Source organism: Leuresthes tenuis, unplaced genomic scaffold, assembly GCF_036924035.1.
Source record: "Leuresthes tenuis unplaced genomic scaffold, fLeuTen1.0.hap1 SCAF_8, whole genome shotgun sequence".
Lineage (NCBI taxonomy): Eukaryota > Metazoa > Chordata > Actinopteri > Atheriniformes > Atherinopsidae > Leuresthes > Leuresthes tenuis.
Window position 1 is genome coordinate 17,687,725 of NW_027325362.1, and position 20,217 is coordinate 17,707,941.

General features: G+C 38.8%; 1 protein-coding gene across 11 annotated transcripts in view; it reads left to right on the forward strand.

Annotated features, from left to right (window-relative positions):
• The window catches only part of LOC140313174 (neurexin-1a-like), a 228,231-nt gene that overhangs the window by 187,714 nt on the left and 20,300 nt on the right, over positions 1 to 20,217 (forward strand). For 7 of the 11 annotated variants that reach the window (XM_072391175.1, XM_072391176.1, XM_072391177.1 and 4 more), the window contains 3 exons: positions 2,028 to 2,199; positions 8,186 to 8,275; positions 9,554 to 9,873. In XM_072391175.1, coding sequence (XP_072247276.1) covers positions 2,028 to 2,199; positions 8,186 to 8,275; positions 9,554 to 9,873 — 582 coding nt within the window. The remainder of the gene's footprint in view (positions 1 to 2,027; positions 2,200 to 8,185; positions 8,276 to 9,553; positions 9,874 to 20,217) is intronic. The other 4 variants (XM_072391180.1, XM_072391181.1, XM_072391184.1 and 1 more) reach the window with 1 other exon arrangement.

Below are 20,217 nucleotides of genomic sequence, written 5' to 3' on the forward strand. Positions count from 1 at the left end.
TCTCTTTTTCTAAGAGCAATGGTAATAAAAAGTTCTGAATTAATGTGTTCGGTGTGCTAGTCCTTGAAAGTAAGTTCCCTTTAGAAATTGCAGAAGCTGGTTTCATGCAAATTTTTTTTTACACTATATCTAAGTCCTTAAAATTCAGGAAACTGTGAAAATCAGCCCCGGTGTGAGGTCTGATGATACCAGATGCTCATGGTTTTCACTGTCACTTGCTGCGTTTAGTCTTACTGAGAAGCTAATTTCTCTGTATCTCTTGAAGAAGGATTTGGAGAGGGATACATCTCTTAGAATGACACACATTTTAGCTAATATTACAGATTTTGCTACCTCCCTTTTACCGCCTCTGATGTTAAAACCTAATGAGCTATGTCTGTCTGCTTTTCAGTTTCTGTCGATTGTTGCATGCAGTCAGTAAACTGTGTTAGTACTGCGACTCAAATGCATCAGATTATATAATCTGTTGAAATTGTATTCCAAGTCTTACAGTTGCCCTAGTTTTACTAATGTAGTGTGACACATTACAAATGGTTTTAATTGCACTGTGGCTTCTGGCTGTTCAGATGTGTTCAATTCAATCTGCACTTCAAGAGAGGAGGTGGGTGGGGTGTAGAGCATGTGTGTTTAGTTTGGGAGCTCAAAAAGAGTCCGCTTGTGCACATGGGAGAGTTGGAGAGAGACAGAGATGCAGTGTAGAAATCTGCTTTGCTGACTGGATAATGACATGCAGAGTGCTATGCTGCTATAGTAGGTTGCACCTCCAAACAGATGCTCGTTTCAATGCAGCTCATAAGCAGAGAGAGCAGGCGGCTGCGCCGACATACGCGCTCACATTCACTGGATTAAGCTGGAGGATTCAGGGACTTCGATCATGTACTGTAAAAGGAGCTTATTAAAGCTGATACTCATCATGTGAAGGAGACTGTGGCTAAGCTGGCTTTTGAGATTTTTTTTTCCTCCACGCTTATGTGTTCATGCAGTGTGTATAATTATGGAGGTGTGCACTGCAATTTAGATTTAGTCTATAAATGCCACAGATTGAGTCCTGTCTTGTTAAGTCATGATTTAGAGGATTGTTCATGTTTATTGTACATAAGAGAGACAGATGGCAGTGTCACGCAAAGAGGGCATAGCAGCTACAGATATACTTACCTATTTAATGGACTTAAATGCTATTCTGTACGCCATAAAGGCCAGAAAGCAAAGTATGCACAGCTGAGTGATACGTTTTTATGAGGACTACAAAACGTCCAGAAGCAATGCCCCATTCAGCCACAACACATATGTTGTTTTAATGTAGTTGCCAAGGCAATAATCCATATAGTGATCTTCTTTATGGTGAACCCAGTAGGTCTTGTAGTCTAACAGACTGAACTTGGAATAACATCACACTCTGCAGCATATGTGCGGTTTTGCTTTGTTTTTGTATTGTGTAATTAATCACTTGTCTTCACACTTGAAGTTGAATGACTTCCCAGCATTACCTTAAGTACAAATTGATCTTTATCCAGAAACACTGTGAACATGCAGCTACAGAATAAACATTTTCCCTTTTTAAATTCATATTTGAGTGCAGAATCTCCATAAGGACACTATTGACACACCTTCAATAGCATTTGAAACAAAAGATACACTTTTCAAAACTATACGATTATATCAAGATGTCGCTGTATGTGGTCTTAAGTTGATGCGCTCAAGAACTGCAAAGGAGTCTATTGGGCCGAAAAGAGCGGCTAAATAATATGATACTTTTTTTGTAAAACAAACCACAATAGACCCAAGCAAGTCATAGATCAAAATGATTAGTCATTTTCAGGCAGTCTTTAGACTGTCACTCTAGAGAGATACATTAATTAAGCTTCGGGAAAAAAAATAAATAGCCCTCCACCTTTACTAGACCCCTCCATGTATCTGTTGTGTAGTAATTGTCACACAGTCCCTTAGCAGCATAGTAAACAGTGATACTACTTGATTACTAAAGATTTTTTTGTTTTGTTTTGTTTTCTGTGCTCTTCTCTTTTCAGGAAAAAGGGAACATTGCAGTTGTATTTAATGTCGGAACAGATGACATTAACATTGAGGAGACGTCAAAGTTTGTAAATGACGGAAAATACCATATAGTGAAGTTTACAAGGAGTGGGGGTAATGCCACTCTGCAGGTGGATGACCTGCCAGTCATTGAGCGCTACCCCGCAGGTGAGTCACCCATTTTGCCTGTAATTACTTCTGCTCCTGCATAACGGCAACAAAATGACAAATATACTATCAAGCCAACTATCAAAGCCCTATCTGTTAGGATGTTTTATGTCAACTTGGCATGTGCTTTAATAGCTTTTTATGTTTCTGTTTCAGCAGTTTTTGGGATGATACCAGTGATGCTGAGTTATCTCACAGAATGTTTAATGTTCGCTATCATTTGATATGATGGTTTTAAGCACATGAGTCTCACTTTAGGTTGCACATTCCTGTATATAAATCTAAAATCTAAACTGTCAGAAAGGGCAACAACCCATCCTGTCTATATGTCTGCATTATATTATCCATATGTGAAGATAATTTACCCACAGCGTATGCTCCCAGTAACCCAAATCAATCATATTCACAGATGAATCGATACTTTTATTGTGACAAGTAATTCTGCATCACTTCAATATTTATATATTTGCCAATACAGTCAATTAACTGTGTGAAGTTAAAGAGGTAGACAAGCCTGTAATGACATAGTCAAACTAAATCTGGCACTTGCACAGACTCAAACACGACATGATCAACTGCATTACAGCATCAAATTTAAGCATAAAAATGTACTTTTATTTTCATAATTTTGACAGCATACGCTACAATTGAAAGTTTTAGGGAAAATGCAACCATTGAGTCACTACATTTGATGGGGAAAATATGTAGCAATCACCAGGCAAAGGACAACAACTCAGCAACACTGGTATGTTTCTGCAGAGTGTCAAAATGGTAAAATGTCAGACGTTCGACTTTAAATGCTACAACTTATGTTGTTGGTATCGTTAACTTGTTAACTGTTGAAAGGCTTTGACAAAAGCTACAAAGGCTTAAAGGCATGTAGAAATGACAGTGAAATTACAAACACCATCATTACTGAAAGAACAAGTAGATCTTTTATTCCACAAGAGTACAAAGCTGCAGCATCGTATTCGTTAGATTGTGGGAATGCATAAAATGAGTGGACAACCTGTCTCCCCTACTCTGCATAATGTTCGGTGACCTTTTGGCTATGACCAATGCTTTCATCCATATGAAAGAAGACTTTATGACTAGAACTCAATCCGCATTGCTTGCCTCAGGGGGACATGGGAAACTGAGGGGTTTTGACATGATGTGAACAGGGCAGCACATGCAGGAGGCTTAAATGCCTATATGCTATCAATCTTCAACAAACAGGGAGATTTGCTGTGCATAAACTGGATGATCATGGAAAAACACGCAACAGTGAAGATGGTAGAGAGCATTTAAGGTTTTCTTCCTGTTATTACGGTGCTAACTTCAACTGAAAATTAAATTAAAGGACCTCGAGCAAGTACCAGCTTGAATGATCAGTATTTGACGTATTTCAAACAGGTCGGTCTAAACTACTACTGTATGTCAAAAAGCTATATAATCCTGTATAAGACTATATACTCATAAATCCTGTTATGGCTGGTGCTGAGTTACAAACGCTGCAGGGAACATTGGCCAACCCCGTCCCCACCAATCATGCGTCAGTGACAAAGCCAAGTACAGCAACCATATTTGGCCCAATGCAGGCTAATTACATCTAATCACAATTACTGTGCGGTTCCTCCCCTCACCCCCAGCACACAAAGCCATTATTCTCTCAGCTCGCCTGTGGTTTGATTAGTATCCATGTATGCCTCTAACGCACTCATAATAGCAGCTCTCAGCCACTCTTAGGCCACTCACAGATCAACAGTGATTATAATAAAAGTAGACAGCAAAGATAAAAATGATGGCTGGAGAGTGACAAAGAGAGAGGAGGAGTTTACAGGGGGAGCGATCACTCTCAAAGCAAGGAAATAATTGCTTCACCAGACCCTCAATTGCTGCCCTCGTAATCTCATTAAAAAGTCTCATACTGCATGCTTATAGGCCATTAAAAGTCTTCAGCACAATTATTAGAATCTAAAATGCTCAGCAAACACACAGACACACAAGTAGCCTCCTATTTGTTGTAGTTCAGTCCTTCTGCCTTTATTCCCTCCCTGCTTTCATTCCTCGTCACACACAAAAGGCTGGACAGCAACAAAAAAGTCAACCCCTTCTCTCGAGTCTCGGCCTTGGAAGTAATACCATCACAATGGTGCTGCCAGGCCTGCAGGGTACAGTGCAGTATCCTATCAGAGCACCAATGAACACGCGCTGCACACAAAGATAATGGAGAAGTCCCTGGCCTTATTCTTTTACTGTTATCAGAGCGTGGTGCACTTACAGCGCTCTCTGTCGCTCTCTCTCTCTCTCTCTCTCTCTCTTCCCCCCTTTTTCTGTCCTCGCTACCTCTATCTGTCCACCCCTGGCCCCTGTCGATCCCAACTACCGTTTTTTTTTCACCTTGTGGTTTGCTTTGTCGGATACAAGAAATCTACTCTTTTTTTCTCTCTGTTCTAGCCTTGAGCCCATTCAGCCCATTGTCAATGCTGCCATCACTGAGCATCCTTAAGAATGGCTCATTGGCTATCACAACCAAAGAGGGGGAAGGGGGGGTGCAGATGAATAAAAATGATTTCGCGATTAGTGTAGGTTCCTCCTTATTAAATTCTTCTGGTTCTGTGAACAGAGGAGACATTTGCATATTTGTTCATTTAACGTGGCGAGTGTCCCATGGCTTGTAATGAGATAAAGTTCCTCACCTTATCTGACCACTTTATTAACAAAATAGAAAACAAGTGAATGAGGGCAAAGCGGGTCGGGTGGGACGCCTCAGCTGAATCGCTGCTGTCTGGCAGTGGAGATAAGCCAGGCTGTCCCACACTAAACCAAATCACCACTTAACAGCAGTCACAAGCTCCGCTCGCAGGCAGGATGAATGGGCTCTGTTGCTGCATCAAAGCCCTGGGAATAGCATTGTTTAACACTCCGGTGTCCCACAGTGGGAATCAATACACGATCGGGCCTTGATTATATCCACACATAATTAACCCCGGTATAAGGATAGACTGAGTTTGCCATGGGGTGCAGAGCCAAACAGAATAAGCTCTACAGTGGAGGTTTTTGGATCTGTGGCATGGTGTATGTTGAAATAAGGCCGTTGATATTGGTAGCCACCTGCCCTGTGTCTTTACAATAGTTTTCTTACATTCATCATCAAAAAACTTTTAATAAAGGTGTGTACATTTTGTATTTTTGAATAAAGAATACAAAATGAATACATAGTTCACAGTCAAGAACTTGAGCCAGCACAAAATGACTGTATTAAGAAGAATTTCTTACTCATGAATATTGCTCTTTTTTAGTCTAAATTCACGTGTCCTCGCTGTCCTCTGAGCAGCTGTAGGCTAACTCTTCTCCACATCCCGGTTTGATGCTGACCTCTTCTCGGATGAGGTGTCACAGTTGCAGGGAATGGAGAAGTGACATAACTAACACCCATGACTGACAAGTGGAGGGGAAAGGGATTAACAAGTCCCTCGAATGTTCCACTGCAACAGCAGTTAAGGATTATTCATTCATTTATCTCATTCAAAATATCAGGAGGCACAGCTGCGTCTGGTCCTTTGAATGTTTGCCTCGACAAATTCACTATTTGATGATGCCCGAATGACGTAATTTAAAAAAAACAGCCTAGTCAGAAAGTCATTCACCCTTTTTAAAAAGAGATGGAGGGGTTAGCAGTGAGTTTTACTTATGTGAAAATTAAAGTGCATTCAGCTAATCTAAAAGATAACCTTTTTGAAACAACAGATTGATGAGTACAGAGTAGAGAGATTAAATGAAAGACTCTTTTGGACCAGAGGAAATCTTATATATATATATATATATATATATATATATCCCAATAATTGTTGGAAAATCTTGCCATCCAACAAACCCTCATTGTTATTGAATTCCATTCAGACCTAACAGTTTTAAGGGCTCACAGAGGAAAACGTGGACTGGAGAGTTCCTTGAAGGTTTTATTTTGAAATGTATTTTTTTATTTATTGGTTGCATTTACTCAGCAGTTAAAGTCACTGAGCCAAAGTTAGCTTGAAATTTGTTCCTTTAACATAGGCTTAATATACCATGGGCCTCACTGTGGGGCGTTTTCTATGTCTTTTGTTCTGTCTTTAAAGCTAATATTAAGTACTGTGCCTGTGAAGAATAGAATAGAATAGAAAAATACTTTGTTCATCCCCCAGTGGGGGAAATTCAGAAACAGTAGGCAACAATTAACCCATAAAACCTTTTTCTTTTTGCAATGACGCATCTCGTTGGGGTTTCGGTGCTTCCTTCATGCGTTCCATCAATGACAGAACAGTTACATTGGATGGACTAATCACCAGTCCAGTTACTTCACAGAGTTCCCTTGATGCCAGAAGAGCATCCCCTGCTGTTTAAAATAAAATTCCCTAGAAACAGAGTTCCATGAACTAAGATTTACAGCACTTCCTGTGGTGTGGATACAAGAAAGAGGGATATCTTTCTCTAATGGCTATCCAAAGCCATATGGCGTATGGCCAATACACCGCGCTAAGTTGGCACACTGTTAATGTCAAGCATTGATGACTGATGCCAAGGCCTGCAGTTTGCATGGTTGTATGTGGCACTAACAGGTTGACAAAATGGCAGAATGTGAAGCTTTCAGAGTGACAACAGAAGATGTCTACTGAGGTTGTGTCCATTGCAGATGTAGTTGCCTTAATGTGCTGTATAACATCAGATGACTAGGCATTTTTTAGAAGGCTGCTCTCTCATTAACTGATCAAAACAATTTACACACTGTACACTTTATTCCTGCGTGGATTTCTTATTCTACTGAATATATCTTACTGCATCAGTCTCAAAGATGAAAAAGCTTTAAACCCTTTTCTTTTATAGCTGAGCTGCATCAGTAATTCAAGCTTATGCATTAAAATGGTATCTAACTTATAAGACCCTTCCATTGGACCAAATGTGCATCTATTACAAGGTCAGATTTTCTTTCACTTTCCTTCGCGTCTTCATTCCCATCTGAAGCCACTGAATCATTGTTAGCTGCTGGATCTTTTATGTGCCAGAGCTAAATTAATAAAGTTGATAGGACAAACATCGTCTATCTGCCGGAAGAATGGAGCAGACTGAATTCAATCTCAGTGCACAATACCAGGGGTAAAGCACTCAGAGACAGTGCCACTTTGCTGTACGTCTTCTGCTCTGAAGAGGTTATTGGCCTCAACAAAAGGGTGATGCAGAGTTTGCCCTCATTAAAGCCAAAGTGTCACTCCAATGTTGGAATGGAGTTTTTTTTTGTAGTTTCTCTTCTTTTCTCCTGTGATTTATTTGGCTTATGTTCTAAACACATTTTTGAAAACCGCTCTGACGTCATTTAGCCAAACAAACCCATGACTTTATGAGTCGTAGCTTTTGTCAAAGCTGTGTTTTGAAAGGATTTACAGTGTATGTATTTACTCGTCCTATGACTTTTCTCTGATTAGAGGTTTTGATGGTACCCTGTGATAATTGTATTAATGTAAATTGCTTATTATTTCTTGTCAATTAGGCTTTTTATAAATGGGGTTGTGCATTTGTGACATGTTAAATTGTTTTATCCTTTAAACCATAAAAGGTTGATTTAATAATAAATTCAAATGGTGATTCCTTTGTATAACTAGTTAAAAATCCAGTTAAAAACGAAAGAGGGAAATGACAAACGGGATGGAAATTTTGGGTAAAGATTTTGTAATGGAGATTTGTGATTTTGACTGGTTTATAACATAGCTTTTATTAACCTAGATGAAATATTTACATGCTAGTTCACATATTTTCAATAATTTAGGCTTAATTTGTTGGCTAAAATAAAATTAAATGAATGAAGGTTGTTCAAATAATGTCTTAGTCAATATTGTTTTTTTTAAATTTATAAAACTTTTTAAATAGAAAACCCTTGTGCACTTGTATAACACCAGCATTAAGAATGAGTATTTAACTTTTGACCTTACAGATTGTAACCAATGAAATGTCTCTTTAAACTTTAAAGGCAACAATGATAACGAACGCCTGGCGATTGCTAGACAGCGAATCCCATACCGACTCGGTCGAGTAGTTGACGATTGGCTACTCGACAAAGGTAAAATCCCTGATTAAAATTTCAAATAAAATAAACTGATCTTAACAAAGTTTCAGCAGTATTTTGTAAATAATAAACCTTAAAAAAAATAAATGTTCAGTAAAACTTTAAAATTAAAAAAGATTTGAACAGTTAAATTTAGAGTGTAATGTTTCATACTTTTCATAATAATGTATTCATTTTATGAATTTCAGCTGTTTTAATACGTGTTTCTTGTCAACTTACGGTTAAAGGGACTGTAAATATGAATATAAATCTACTTACTGAAGCAACTGCACGATTGTTAAAATGTCTTTAAATTACTGTAGCATTTTGCTGTAAACATCAATGATAAATTTAAAAGTTAAAGCAGTTTAGTTATTCATTAGTTGCTAAGTGTTATCTAAAACACTTTACAGTACATACATATTTCAGTATATTCTTTAACGCCATTTGATCTATTCTGATTAAACTGCTAAAAGTGATAAATAGTGTGCAATATCAATTGGCATCAGAATTTTAAGTCCCTTTAACAGACATTGTAAATATGTTTAGGGTTTTAGCTACAGGAAGTGTAATATAAAACAAACTGAGTGCATGCTTTGTATTTTATAGTTCAATAACGAATTCATATTGTTCACGTAAAATGTGAAATTAGCCCTATCATTTTTTTTTTAATCATTTCTTGCTGTTTGTTCCTCTGATTAGCATTATTGAAATGCTGCTCTAAAAAGTTTTTATTTTTAATTATTTTTATTTTATTCTATTGGATTTTTCTTTGTGCCCAAGCACATCTTTTGAGTTTTATTTTCCTTGGTTGCTTTTGCTAAAAGGATGAATATTAGTGGTGAAGAGGTTTCCTGCTTTCCATAAGTTTGTACTCATGAAAAGTCAAACTCCTACAACAGAGTGTTAAATGTAACAGGCAAGCAAAAGTATTTACATTACTTTTTAGGTTTAAGGAAGTTCAGATTTTTTTCTTTTTTTGCACTGCCAAAACCATTTAAATTCTTTGTTTTTCTTCTTGCCGTTTTGAATTAAGCTGCCCTTTTAGCAAAGCGTTTTTTTTTTTTGTTCGTTTGCTTGTTTTTTTTTCAAATCCTGTGTTTATTTTATGTATTTTTTTTATAGGCATCACATCATTATATTTGCAATAAATTACCAGGGTTTGTCTCTACACCCTGTGATTTATTGATCTCATTAGCCCCTGGGCAAATAATCTTTTATTTCTTGTTCAATATAAGTGGCTGAGTCCACGGTTCAGCATTCTTGTATATATGTAACATTCTTTTCCCACAGGTCGACAGCTTACAATCTTCAACAGCCAAACTACAATACAGATCGGAGGCTGGGAGCGAGATCGGAGTCGATCCTTTCAGGGCCAGCTTTCAGGCCTCTACTATAATGGCTTAAAGGTGTTCAACATGGCTGCCGAAGGGGATCCAAACATAAAGGTCCAGGGCAGCGTGCGTCTTGTTGGAGAGTCACCCTCCTCTATCACACCACAGTCAAGTACCACAGCCAATCGCTCAGAGACATCCACGTCCATCATGGAGATCACCACCACCACTGCATCCAGCAGGAGAGTCAAGCAGACTACACCACGAGAGCCTCAACAGGTAAGACTGCCTTTGAACAACTCTGTGATAAGTGACTTTATTCATGTTGTTATTGTCTGGATTTAATCATTTTTCTCATGTTCTTGTTAAATTAAGCAAATCATAGATTAATATACTGTTACTCATCTAAGCGTTATACTTTTATATCAAGAATACATGCCTGATTTTATTGTATGCGTCACATCTACCTTCTTCTTGAGTGTCCTGACCTAAAAAACTGAGGGAAAATAAGTCTATTGTTTCATGAATGGGAGCAGCACCACAGGCAGTCTTCAGCATTTCTCCCATTTGCAATCAGATATGGCACCGCGAGGTCTGTATGTGTAAGAGATGATCATCTTAGAGGTCCTCCCTCATCATCATCATCATCATCATCTTTATCAGTCCTGCATGAGCACAGCAGCATCTGAGGGAGCATATACCTCTCAAATGTCATGTGTAGCTCAACTATGTCACACAAAATGTGGTCAGCAGGTCATTCTTCTGTTTTGCCAGGGTCAGAAGGTTTTTTTTTTTTTTATATATAAAATCGGTCTTCAATTTTCTGCACTGAAAATGAATTGACATGCTACATAAAATGTTCTTTGTCTTAGCAGAGAAAACATATATAGTACATTAGCTTAAGCCTATTCATAGATTTAACCAGGGTATAATCAGCTTTTACAAATAGTTTAAAATTGTTTAACTCACTTGACCCTTCTGAAATGACAAAACTCTGCAGCAGGAAAGGCATCTGACCCCTCACTCTGTCTGGCCTTAGACCATCATAGCAGATTTTGTAGGGGTCTGCAGATGCTAAGAAATAATACAATCATAAATATTGATCGAGTGGAATGGCTTTCAATAACACTCAGCATGGTCCCTGAACCGTTGCAAGAGCATGAAATGCAGGTGAAATAACAAGACAATGCACTATAATTCTGTCTCAGCTCCATCCAGTGTCGCTACCTTTGACAGAAAGGAGTCCATCTGATCTGTTCCTGTTTTTTCTAGGCTTCTTTGTTTGAGTGAAAATAAAGTGGCAATTTACTCATGTGGTGTTATATGTATGTCCAGGACACCTGTATATATTGACATTATTATTATTATTATTAGTCAGCGTACAGTTCGGATGGAAGATTTTGTAGTAACTTAAGATCCACTTATTCCTCTTGCTTGAAAAGTGCACAGTATGTCATTAATGTTCTACCTGGGGTTGTCTTGATGTCATTTTTAGCTGAATAAATTTGGTTATGAGATGTTCTACTTTTAGGTTTTATTGCCAGCTCGCCTCTCAAAGTGCCCTCTCAAGGTTTGGTAAAAGTGGAATGGTAAAGACAAAAAGTGTTGGTTTCAGTTTTATCTAGGGCATTTAAATGGAAAAGGGTTGTGAGATTAAAGAGATTGTCGGCAACACGAGTGGGTGATGAATGAGGCATGCAAAACTGTGCTCATTGAGAGATGTCAGGGTGTTCGGTTTGATTCGATGTGACAAGCTGATGAGCTCCCGCAGTAGGACATGACTGTCTCAGGACACTGCACTTAGAAAGACATTGTGTCTGCTCGCTGTAAAAAGTAAAAAGAGATGGTGCATTCAATTTATTCTTAAATAGTCAGCATTTTCAACATTGTTCAGCTGTTTCATCTCCCCTCTGATGGTTTAATCCACTGACTGTCTTTATGTCCTAAGAATTTTAATATCACCTTGCCAACAAGACAAGAGGTGCAGAGGACTTGTTTCAAAACACTTGAATCGATATAGTGACAGGTGCTTCTTAAAATTTGAAATATAATTTGATGATAATTATTCCCAACTCCAGCTTTGACAGTTGCACAGTGACACACCAACTGATGGTGAATTGTGATCTTTACTTTCTGGTTGGTTTAGTTGTTGCACTAAGACATATTAGGTTTAAAGCTTGATTTAATGTTGAGTCACTGGAACATTGTTCTGTATTACAAGATGAAGCAAGAGAGAGACTTTGATGTAAAAACACTTACAAATGGAAATACAAAGTTACAAACGCAAAGCCACAAGATAAGAACCTGTATGAAAACCAGCACTTGACATTATACTTAATGTTAGTTATTTTCTGATTTATTAACATACATAATATAACGAAAAGTGTGTTATAGCTAAGAATGCCTGCAGTGAATGAGAAAAAAAAAATTATGTTCCAATTAATGCTGCCTTGCTTGGCAAATATTGAGAAAGTTTCAGCACAGTAAGATCTCTCAGTGATGCTGGCTCTGCAGATTTATGAAGTGTCTGCTTGCATTGCTCCAGTTATCTTCAAGGGTACAATACAGTCATTGAATAGAATGATGACCCAAAGTTTTACCTCTCCTGCCTTCCCCTTTGGCCTTATGGGAAATGTGACATTGATGTAATTTTTCTGAAGCTGCTGTGTCCATTTATGCTTTATTAACAAGAATATTATCATCTTACAGCACAGTGGTTTAATCAGGAGAGAAATGCACCATGGGAAAAAAAAGCAATTGGTATTTTAATTGTAATCTGAATTTTACATTCATATGACAGTCTGGGTAATTGGATTGATTCAACCTTAGAGCCTAAATCTCACTCCTGTACAAAGATAGTGAAAAACACAAGAGGGCTTGCCTTGATGTTACCTCATATCTGGAGGCTTCCTGACTTAGAGATTCTAAACTTTGGGTGTCAAATTATCTCTTTTGTGGCTTTTTCTGCTCTGTGCCACCTGCCAAATGTGGGGGAGTTGTAGTATTGTATGTGTTAGACTGTCATTTTGTAATGAACTGTCTCTTCCCTGCAGCGGTGCCTGCTCACATCCAATTAAACCGTAATCCACTTGTGTATGTATTCCCGAAACAATGAACCGGCTACTGTACACATACCAGGAGATGCCACGCACTTCTCTTGCAGGATATGAACTATTCCTTTCTAAGCCTTGTTATCTATTGTTACAGTTGGATAAGTTCTTGTACTTATTGCACCTTAAAACTTTTATTTTGTGTAACTTGGATATAAAGCAGTAGAGAACATTGCTGATGCCAATCGGAAGACCATGCCAAAACCAAATATTGCCCATCTAATGGCTGCCAGCAGTCTGGCACTGACAGCATTGTGGTGGTCTCGTAGCTCTTGTTATAATCCCTATCCATGTTTCGAAAATAAAAAAAAAAGTAAATAAAATAAAAGATTAAAAAGTTTTAGATTTTTGTTAGACAGCCAAATTGGAAGGAAAATCATTCAAACTGCTTTCTCTAACACTGTTATTGTACATTTTATATGAATATCTTTTAGCACCCAACAAAGCTAAAGCAAATGTGTGCACTTGTGTTATAAGTGTAATGTTTTTGAAGCACTGGTGGACAAAATTAAGGAATCCAGCAGAATAATGGTATTTAAATAACAAATTATACTTAATCAAGGACAAGAAATAGCACCCTGGGTATCTGTTATCCTCACAGGATCCTCTCTGCAAAAAGAAAAGAAAAAAGACAAATGTCTGCTATCTAGAAGAGCCATTGAGCCACTACTCATGACAGTGATGGATCCTCACCTGCATTGCTCGGTATTATCAACCCCAGCCAGCACACATACAGTACAGTATATAAATCTCACCAGCATTTCTGGAGTCAGGCTACCATCCGCCAGTGTGTTGTCTGCGGAAACATCATCTAAAGTCGGTAATGGATTTGCCATCATGGAAAGACACAAGGACACAGTAATGTGGGAGAAGAATATTGCAGTATATGCAGTAATGTTGTACACTTGGGGCCTTGTTATAGCAGTGCATTCATAAGTAGAACTCAAACTGGGTTGCATTTTCTATGTTAATTGCCGATTTTGTCATAAACATGAAGAATCTATTCTATTTCAGCTGATGTCAGATTTTTTTTTAACGTCTAATCTAACGAATACCTTTTCAGTGACTCAATCAGATTTAAGGTCATTAGGATAAAATGCCCGGCATCCTTTATCATATGTAAACTTACCAGTCCATCTATATATGATTTTAAGGCATTTTTATAAAGAAATCAAACCATTAAACCACCCGTGTTTTGAAGGGAGCAGTCAGGGAATCACTAGTCATTAGAATGTCTGCCATTAGAATATTGAATGTCAACCCTCACCTAAACACAACAGTATATTTCAGCTTTGTGGGGCATTTCAGGTTTTAACATGTCTTTCATTACCGTTTCACATTAAATATTTTAGTTATACATCTCGTTGCTGGTAAAAGAAAAAATAAATACCAAGAAACGCACGACTATAGTCTGTTCCCAGGGAGAATGAACGGCCACCACGGCCCATCATTGCCACTAAATAGCCAATTGGCCCCACTATTTCTGAATTAACCCTGGGTGAGGTAGGAGAAATGGCCTTTCAGCAAAGTGAGGAACATTCAAAACACATTGTGTGGGCCATTCCATTTGCAATCACAGCACATGGCTTTTAAAACTGAACAGGCTCATAGTGACTATGTTTGCCTTGGTCCCTGACAGGATGGGCAGAAACCTGGTGTCTCTGTAATTCACAGTGTAATAGAAGATTTGACATGCTGCACTGCAGCACCTTCATTGTGGTGCCTTCAGGGCTCCTTTGCTGACTCTTACAAACACACTATAATAAAGTTAGTGTCACAATAATCTCACAATGAAAAATTTTCAGCATCTTAGCGTCCAATAACTGCTCGGTCTGCGGCTTCTCTCCCAAAAATTCATCCATGCAATATGTCTCTTTATGGTGTTTGTTTCTACCTGTAGGCATTGTTGTGATGGTCCTGACCCTCATTGGGATTATTGTTATAAAAACTGAGGTTCCACTTGGTCTTTATATCCTAGATTTAAAACTCAACTGCTCTACTTTTTAGCTAAACACCTACATCGAATATCAAATATTTGAAAACCCAAATAAAAAGACTACTGCTACAGCTTCCAGAGGTTTTGTTTCTACATAGTGGTGAATGTAAACATAACCAAACAAGATAACTTTTTTTGTATTCCTACTTTTCAATTCGTATGTAGTTCTTTGTAAACTTGGCTCCAGGAAGTTACCACAGCAGCGGGTATATCCTGCACCTCAGTCAACAGAGAGTTCACTTTCTTTGATGGAAAAGGCATAATCAGTGTGTCACTTGTCTGTTACACAATCAACCTTCCCACCCCTCACAATGCATCTGTGTGCCTCCACAGTGAGCTGGTCATCGGTTACCCTCGACATTTCAAGGAATGTTCACAGCAGCAGAGTGCGTTTTCTTTTGACCGACAGGGTGCCTTCCTGTTTGAGAAATGGAAAGAAAAAATGTTTAACAGTTAAAATATCCCCGCTCAAGTCCAAGCCGCGTTATTTCGGCTGAAATAGCATGACAGCCTTTACGAAGCTTATTTTCAACAGTGTGGGAATAACACACGTGTGTATCCACATCCTGTTAGAATGACATCGTCATGAATGAATGAGATCCTTTTTTTTTTTTGTTAGACCAAGATATTAGACCATCTAACATAATTTTGTTCTTCATCTTTTTCACGCGTTGAGGAAAAAGTTTTAATTGAGTTTAATACATTCTCAATAACATACTTTTTTTTTTAGATAAAAAAAAGTCAGCTTAAGTGCATCACGACACAATGCTTATTTTTGCTGTCATCGTTGGCGATTATAATCAGAATCTGTTTTGCAATACTTTACCCGACTTTGCAGAGGTGAATAAGAAATTACTGAGTCGTTTAAACCTTTCAAATTTGTTTTCTTACATGTGCAGTAGAAATTGCTCTTCACAGGGCCAATCCTTGTTTCCTTCATCTTACAGAGAGGCAGGTTTTTACAGTCAAAACTGAAAGTCAGCTGCCCTTTTCCCCGTAATTCTACATCTGTATGCTTATCAACTTAAAAAAAAAGGACAAACAAAAAAGTCTGAGTTTACTAATGAAGCACAGAATGTCCACATTAAATGGAGTATGATTAATCAGCAAAGGTTCAGTCATAATGGATGAGTCTTATTTCATCCCAAATACCAAATAGAACTGTGTCTCAGACTGCAGTGTTTAGTCTCCATGTCAGCTTGTGGTCCCTTCAATTATTCAAAGAAAGAAAACATCCTCAGGATAAGATTTCCCCTGCATTGCAGATGTATGGGATTGACCGTCACACTACTGAGAAACTGTAAAAGTTAGTAAAAAAAAAAAAAAGGAGCACTGGCAATCAAAGAACTCACTTCACTGGCACACTATTGATTCTTTTGGGCTTTATGATTTTCATTATATCGTTATTTCCCATGTAAAACCATGTATCACCACCTATGAAGACAAAGAAACAAAATACCTTAAGTGGATTTTTCAGTTGCCACGAGTGCAACGGCATCATTCATTTAATGAGAGCAGAAGCAGGTTGAATACGTGATAGACGGACAGCTCCCCTCTGCAGCTCATGCCTGGCTTGCTGACCTCCCCACCTTGTCCCTGAAGTGAGATGTGTCCTTTTTGGTGGTCCTGTGGTGTGGTGCCCCAAACCCGGTCATGGTTTTGTGCCCACCCAGTGCTGACAGATGGTAAAAGAGACAACGGCAAAGACCCACATTGCCCCCAGGCCTGCAGCGTTCACTCCGAGCGACAGATCATATCCATCATCTCGACCACACCAGGGGCAATTACAGAAACTGCCCTTCAACATAGTGCTATACACGTATAGTCCATGTGAATACTTGGTCCAGTCCACCTTGACAGGGGTGAACACATACAGGCCAGGGCGGGGCGACATGCGTTCACTTGATTTGATGAATGTTTGTTGTTTTTGGATGGTCGATTGCAGAGACAAGCCTGCCTGCTGCAGGTAGATGATTAGCCTGCAGAGCAACTGCATGCCTTGTCTTTTTGTTCGCTTGTTTTGAAGTTTTCTTAAAATTGCTTCAGCCAAGTGCACCATAGTAACTATCGAAACTATTATTAGAATGGATAACAAAGCATATTTTTTGGAAGTGCTACATTACTTCTAGCAGTATTTGACGACAGATCAGCCCACTGAGCCTTTCTGGATGACAAGAATGAAACCCACGCAGTGTAACTGTACTATCTGTTGTTTTATCAAGTGTTAGTTTGAGTGTGGGGGCGACACTGACAGCTGTACAGCATGTCATATAGACCACATTGTTGTCTTTTAGGACATTTGCTGTTATGATATGAAGGGATAGAGTATAGTCTGAGGCCATCTCATAAACACAAGATACAATTTGTTTTACAGTGGGGTTTTTTTCCCCATCCGCAAGATTCAGTGATCAGCTGGTTTATACATTGCTTTCACGAGCAGAAGCTCACTACTCATTGATCTCTGTCTGTCTGATTGACAAAATCTTTAGATGCACTGTCTTTAGTGTGATGAACAAATCTATGTATCATGTTTAAAGTGAATCGTAGATTAAGATCATACTGTTGATTGATTCTGCCCAGAGAGCAACTAACTTGACATCAGATCGTGGAGTGATGGGTGGATAATATGACGTAACATCATTACCAGATCGAATTAGGATAGAATAAATTCCAGGAGGTAAAGAAATTAAATGAAGGCATCTTCAAGCCGGCAGATAAAACCTGTAAGTTTGGCAGACAGGTTTGTTTAGGCGAGAGAATAACTGAGAAAGTGAGAGAGCAACTGAAACAAGAATACATTTACTCATGTTTGCTTTCCTACAGCGACCTAGGAAACAATAAATAACTGCACAATAAATATTAAGCCGGAGCCAACAGCATTGCATGAATGGAAAAGGCTATCATGGCTCAAGTTATGCATCCCATATAGTTTTTTCCTTATCAGAAGAGAAACGCATAAAAAAACCATTGTGTGGTTTGACAATGAGTTATCTGCTGCATTATGTCCTTACATTTTAGTTGGATTTTGGTGCCTTGAGATTTTCAGTGCTGTGTGTTTCCCCCTGAATCCAGTCTATGCCTAGCTTCGCCAAACTGAGAATGGTAACATTACTTTTGTCTGATTCTTAACAAGAGAGTGAACATGTGAAAACATGTTCCTCTAATATAGATAAAGTAAAGTACAAATGTGAGTATTCCTTTGCAAGCTGAATCATGGATAAAAATTATTTTAAGAAATAGAAATATGGAGAAGTATGTATAATTGATTAAGAGCAATTCTCGTCATGAATTGCAGTCCGGTACTCTTGCATTACAGCAGTGCCACGGGGATGAATTAGTGATGAAAAGTCTGTTTTACATGAAAGACTCTTGAAAGTGTGCCCAATATAGCATTTTTATTATTTAAATCTTTTTTGTGAATTCAATCCGTCTTTTGTTTCCTTTCTTCTGAATGAGATCATTACTCATTAGTTTATAACACTCACACTTGGCCCTTTGGCAAGTGACCTGGAGGACGGGAATCTGATTATGATGGCACTCTGCATGCGCTTCGGGCGACCTGGTCTGCGTTTGTAGGGCAAAACTACTCTTCCTCTTTCCTCAAGCCGTGTTTTCGCAAACGTTACACATGGGAATTAGGCCTGAGTACATTCATCTCGGCAATGATGGCATCTTTATTAGGATGAGAAATTTGTTCCTGTCACCTCATGAGGGACTGGGACTGCATGTCAAGACTCTGGTAAAGTCAGAAAGACAGTGATTTGTGACCAAGCTGCATATCTCTTCCTCTCCTGTGCTCTCCTTCTCAAAACACACACACACACAGCATCATGCTTAGATTTGTCATCTATTTTTAGATTTGGAGGAAAAGGAACGTGAACATGGAGAACTGCACAGTCTTTTTGGTATGAGCCGAAATATATCTCCAAAATGACAAATGCGTGTATGTTAGCATTTACATAGAAAGCACCATGATTACAAGTCATTCTCTGTTAAATGTTATGCCTCCCTTACTCGCCAGCTTATCCTTAGTGTATGATATTCCTCCTGGGCAGTTCTCTGTTCTCAGGCCAGATTACTACCAAGGCGAGCAACAGACATGCACGGCGCTCGAGATTCGATTTCAGATAACAAAAATATCAGGGCATCCAGAGGGGAAAATGCTTCAATGCCGACAGATTTCATTTATCTGAGAAGTGTGAAAGCAAGGATAAGGGGGAGAGACAAAGTCAACCGTGCAATATACTTTTACAAAGCAGTGTTTGTGCATAGACAAGAGAGAATAAATGAGTGAACGGATGGGGGGGCGTAGGAGGTAGATGGAAGCAGATAGTGTTTTATGAATATCATATTCAGATTTTATCATTTAGAGCATGTAGCTGACAGAAGGCATCCGACCCGCTCCTGTGTATTCTGCTAGAAGCTGTACACTACATGGCAACCACTCAATATGTACACACACAGCACTGTGTGGTGACTACAAGCACTCAAACATATTGTGTACATATTATTTATACATCCCCAGTAATAAATAAAAACCACCAGGCTCAATTAGAAATCAAAATATCAGCTGTTCATCATATGTCGAACTGAATGTCTCAAGTTGTCTGAGACGATAAATTGGGCTCCAGTCGCGCATGGTTCACTCTGAGTCAGTGATGGACACAGCGACAGTGTGACGCAGACACTGGCTGGGAAATGGACTTGGTGTTTCCTCCTACGCAGCCAGACAACTATCCTGGTTACTGTGGTGCCTGAGCCATATAGCATCTAGAATCTGCATTAAGGCCACACAGATGACTGTTCCTGGAAAATGAGCTGAACAGGGTCCTAAGGGGGACTCCGTCTACAAAGCAGTGCCTTGAAGCAGCCACATTAAAAGCAGTCCCCACAAAGCAGTGTTCTCAGGTCCCAGAGAGAGTATATTTAAAGATGTATATGTACATTTTAAAGTGGCTCAGTCTCTATCTACATCCTCTTGTGTTAAACTCCTTAACACTCCTAAGTAGCCCCTATTCCTCCCATTATGTTTTCTTTTTCTTAAATGCAGACATTCATATTACACAGGAGGCTTTACTAAGCCTCTGCACCAAACTAACAACTGACCTGACTATGCTCACTCATTCCCAAGTCTTATTGTTTTATCCGAAGCTGAATTTTTTCATCCTCTTACTTCCCTTTAATAGTGAGAAATTATCAACACACGGTTGCATTGGGGGCAACCTTTAGAAGGATTTCTGAAGATGAAATCTACCACTCAATTGCAGAGACGCTTTTAGCTTTATGTGAATTCAGTTCACCGAATGTAACAGAAATCATTTCCAAAATTATGTTTTGTTGTCCTTCATCCTTGTTAATATGATCCCATTTGAGTAGGTGTGTTTGCTTAAGAAACTATACTTCCACGGTGCGTGCTGTTAGTTTACAAGGTGTGTGAAGCTGCCCCCCAGCACCTTGTTAGTCTGTCTGGGGTGCAGTGATGTAAGCCCTGAGGAAGATGTATGGCAAGACAGAAAC